The 3,269-nt window shown below is 55.2% G+C and overlaps 1 protein-coding gene across 1 annotated transcript; it reads left to right on the forward strand.

Annotated features, from left to right (window-relative positions):
* Positions 1–1,541: 1,541 nt before the first annotated feature.
* LOC308498572 (PC-esterase domain-containing protein 1B-like) lies at positions 1,542–2,792 on the forward strand (the record flags this gene model as incomplete). The annotated part of the gene is made up of 1 exon (XM_081050788.1): positions 1,542–2,792. The coding sequence occupies one exon, from the start codon at positions 1,542–1,544 to the stop codon at positions 2,790–2,792; it is 1,251 nt and encodes a 416-aa protein (XP_080906914.1).
* Positions 2,793–3,269: the final 477 nt, after the last annotated feature.

Raw genomic sequence — 3,269 nt, forward strand, 5'->3', positions numbered from 1 at the left:
TGCTGGTGGGAATGTAAAATCGCAGAGCCACTCTGGAAAACAGTCTGGGCACTTCTTAAAGCACTAAATTTGCAACCACTATACAACCCAGCAATCACAGGTCTAGGCTTATCCCAAAGAAATGAAAACCTAGGTTCTCACAAAAACCTGTACTGGAATCTTTACAGCAGCGTGATCTGTAATAGCCAAAAACTGGAGACAACCCCAACGACCTTGTAACGGGAAAATGGCTCAACTGACCGTGGTACATCCATACCATAGACTAGTACTCAATAAATAAAAAGGGAACAGAGTATGACACATTTGTGCCACTGGGAAATTTACTAATGCAGAGAACAAGTGGTTAGGGTTTATTAGGGTTTATAAAGTGGACATACTAGATGAATCTCCAGGGAACCTGGATGAATCTCCAGAGAATGCTGTTGAGGGGGAAAAATCAATTCCCAAGGTTATACACTGGACCATTTCCATTTATAGAGTTCCCAAAATGGCAGAATTCTGGAAATGGGGAACAGCTTGGAGGTTGCCAGGCTTTAAGGGAATGGGGCAGGAGGGAGACAATGTAGTGAGGACAGGGCAATAGAAGGGATCCCTGAAGTGTGGAAAAGGCATAGAGTGTATTGAATCTATTGAGGTCCATATTCTGGTTGTGGCACTGTATTAGTTTTCCAAGATGTCATCCATGGGATAAAAGTGAATAAACAGTACACAGGGATCTCCCTGTATTATTTCTTACAAGTGGATCAGAATCCACAGTGAGACAACAATAAATAGTGTTGTGGGTTTTTTTTAAAGAAAAAAAAATATATGCCGAGTTGAACCATCAAGGATTTGCACAGGAACCGACTCCTCTACCAATCACAGCTTGGACATGCTGGCTATAGATCGGTCCCCGGGGGGTTCTCCCCGTGGAAATGGCATCTCTCTCCCAGTGGACTCATGCCTCTAAAGCCACGAGCACAGGAGATGGCTCAGAAGAACTAAGACGGCAATAATGACATTCTCAAGTAGAGATGGGCGCACACACAGAAAGCAAGAACCAGAGCAAAGAGGCACGCCAGATGTGCCAGTGGGCCCGTCAGGGAGACACTGGTAAAACAGAGAGCAGGCAGTGGAGCGGACGCGCCAGGATGAGCCAGGGGATGACAGTCCAGTCCCCAGGTGCCTGAACGCGCGAGCATGCTCCCTGCATGCAATGGGAAGGCTCACTCCGCAGGCGGGCAGGGCGGGTTCCCGCTGGGGTGCTGCGCCTCCCTTCCGCCAGATGGAGCTTAGTCCCACACAAGCGCCTACGTGCTCCGGCGGGCACGCACGCACGTCCCGGGGCGAAGTGAACATTGGCTGAGGCGGGCTTGGGGCTGCCGGCCGCCTTCCTGTCCATCTCCTCAGCTGCTCGGCCGCGCCGAGCTCCACCCAGCTCCACCCCCTGCCCGTCCGCTGCTGTCCTCCTTCCAGGGCGGTTCTGCCCTGCCTCTGAGCGCTCTTCAGACCTCCTCTGAGGAAAGGCAAGAGCTCGATCGCCTGTCCTGTCTTCAGCCATCATGGCCCACCTGCGGGCCTGCGAGGTCCGGCAGCTGCTGCACAACAAGTTCGTGGTGGTCATGGGAGACTCGGTGCAGAGGGCCGTGTACAAGGATCTGGTGCTCCTGCTGCAGAAGGACTGCCTGCTCTCATCCAGCCAGCTGAAGGCCAAGGGTGAGCTGAGTTTCGAGCAAGACGTGCTGCTGGAGGGCGGCAGGCGGGGCCGCATGCACAACGGCACCCATTACCGCGAGGTCCGCCAGTTCTGCTCGGGCCACCACCTGGTGCGTTTCTACTTCCTCACGCGTGTGTACTCCCAGTACGTCGTGGACGTCCTCGAAGAGCTGCGGCAGGGCGAGCACCACCCGGACTTGGTCGTCATGAACTCCTGCCTCTGGGATCTCTCGAGGTATGGCCCGAACTTCCGGAGGGGCTACCGCGAGAATCTGGAGAGCCTCTTCGGGCTCCTGGACCGGGTGCTGCCCGTGTCCTGCCTCCTGGTGTGGAACACGGCCATGCCGGTGGCCGAGGTCGTCTCGGGCAGCTTCCTCCCGACCGAGCAGCAGCGGGAAGCTTCCCGCCTGCGGGAAGACGTGCTGGAGGCCAACTTCTACAGTTCGGCCGAGGCCAGCAGGCGCGGCTTCGATGTGCTGGACCTCCATTTCCACTTCCGGCACGCGGGGCGGCACCGGCAGCGAGACGGCGTGCACTGGGACGAGCGCGCGCACCGCCACCTCTCCCAGCTGCTGCTGGCACACGTGGCTGACGCCTGGGGCGTGGACCTCCCCTGCCGCTACCCCGTGGGCCGGTGGCTCAGGGACGTCCCCGCCAGCGGAAGTCCAGGCAGGGCAGGAGCTAGGCAGCGCGGGGACGACCGAGGTGACCCAGGCGAACAGGCTTTGTTCTGGCATCCACCCAGGTCCACGTGCCTCCGCCCCCCGCGGCGACCTTCCACGTCTTATCCCCAGGCTCCACATCTGTTTCCAAACTACAGACAAGACATCTACGTGGCCTCCCACCCATCTCCACAGCGCCGGGAATTCTCCCATGAGCCTCCAGCACGCCAAGTGGGATATAGTGGTGAAGCAAATGTAAGGCTTGGCCACGAGCCTCGTCTGGGCCCCGTCCGCAGAGCCTCTACCCAGCACCGAAGCAGACGGTCTCCTCCATACCCTCCCGGGAGCCCCAACAGGTCACGCAGACACCGGCGAAGGCGCACAGACAGACAGACACAAGAGTGGCAAGGCCTCCGTAGCCAGACCTACACCTAGGCTCCTTCCCAGCAGGGTCAGTAGGCTGGACAGACTGCCCGACTTCTCTCACCCAGGCCTAGTCGTCAGCGATCCTGCCATGGTAAGGGCTCCTTAGGCTTCTTCCTCTCCCCAGTGAACGGTCTCACAGGTTCTTTTTTGCTGGAGCTTCCACTCCACTTTTTAGTGAGGGGGCTAGAGCCCAGAATACCGCACCATTCTGCTAGCATTTGTGCAGAAATAAACTAAATGAAGAAAACCTGCACATAGGTTGTCCTACCTGAAAATAAGCCTTCAAACAGTATTCTCCATAGACATTCTTCCTTAAAAATAGATAAATAAATAATAACAGTGTTGATCCTTAAAACTTACCAAAACATTTCTGTAAGACTTCAATATCATCTTTAGGTTTTGCATACATTTATCAAAGATAATCCTCAAAGCTTTCACCGTAAATTGTCTTGCAGATTGTTTTAAGTTTATCTGTGCTTCAACATA

This window comes from Rhinolophus hipposideros, assembly GCF_964194185.1.
Source record: "Rhinolophus hipposideros genome assembly, chromosome: 6".
Taxonomy (NCBI): Eukaryota; Metazoa; Chordata; class Mammalia; order Chiroptera; family Rhinolophidae; genus Rhinolophus; species Rhinolophus hipposideros.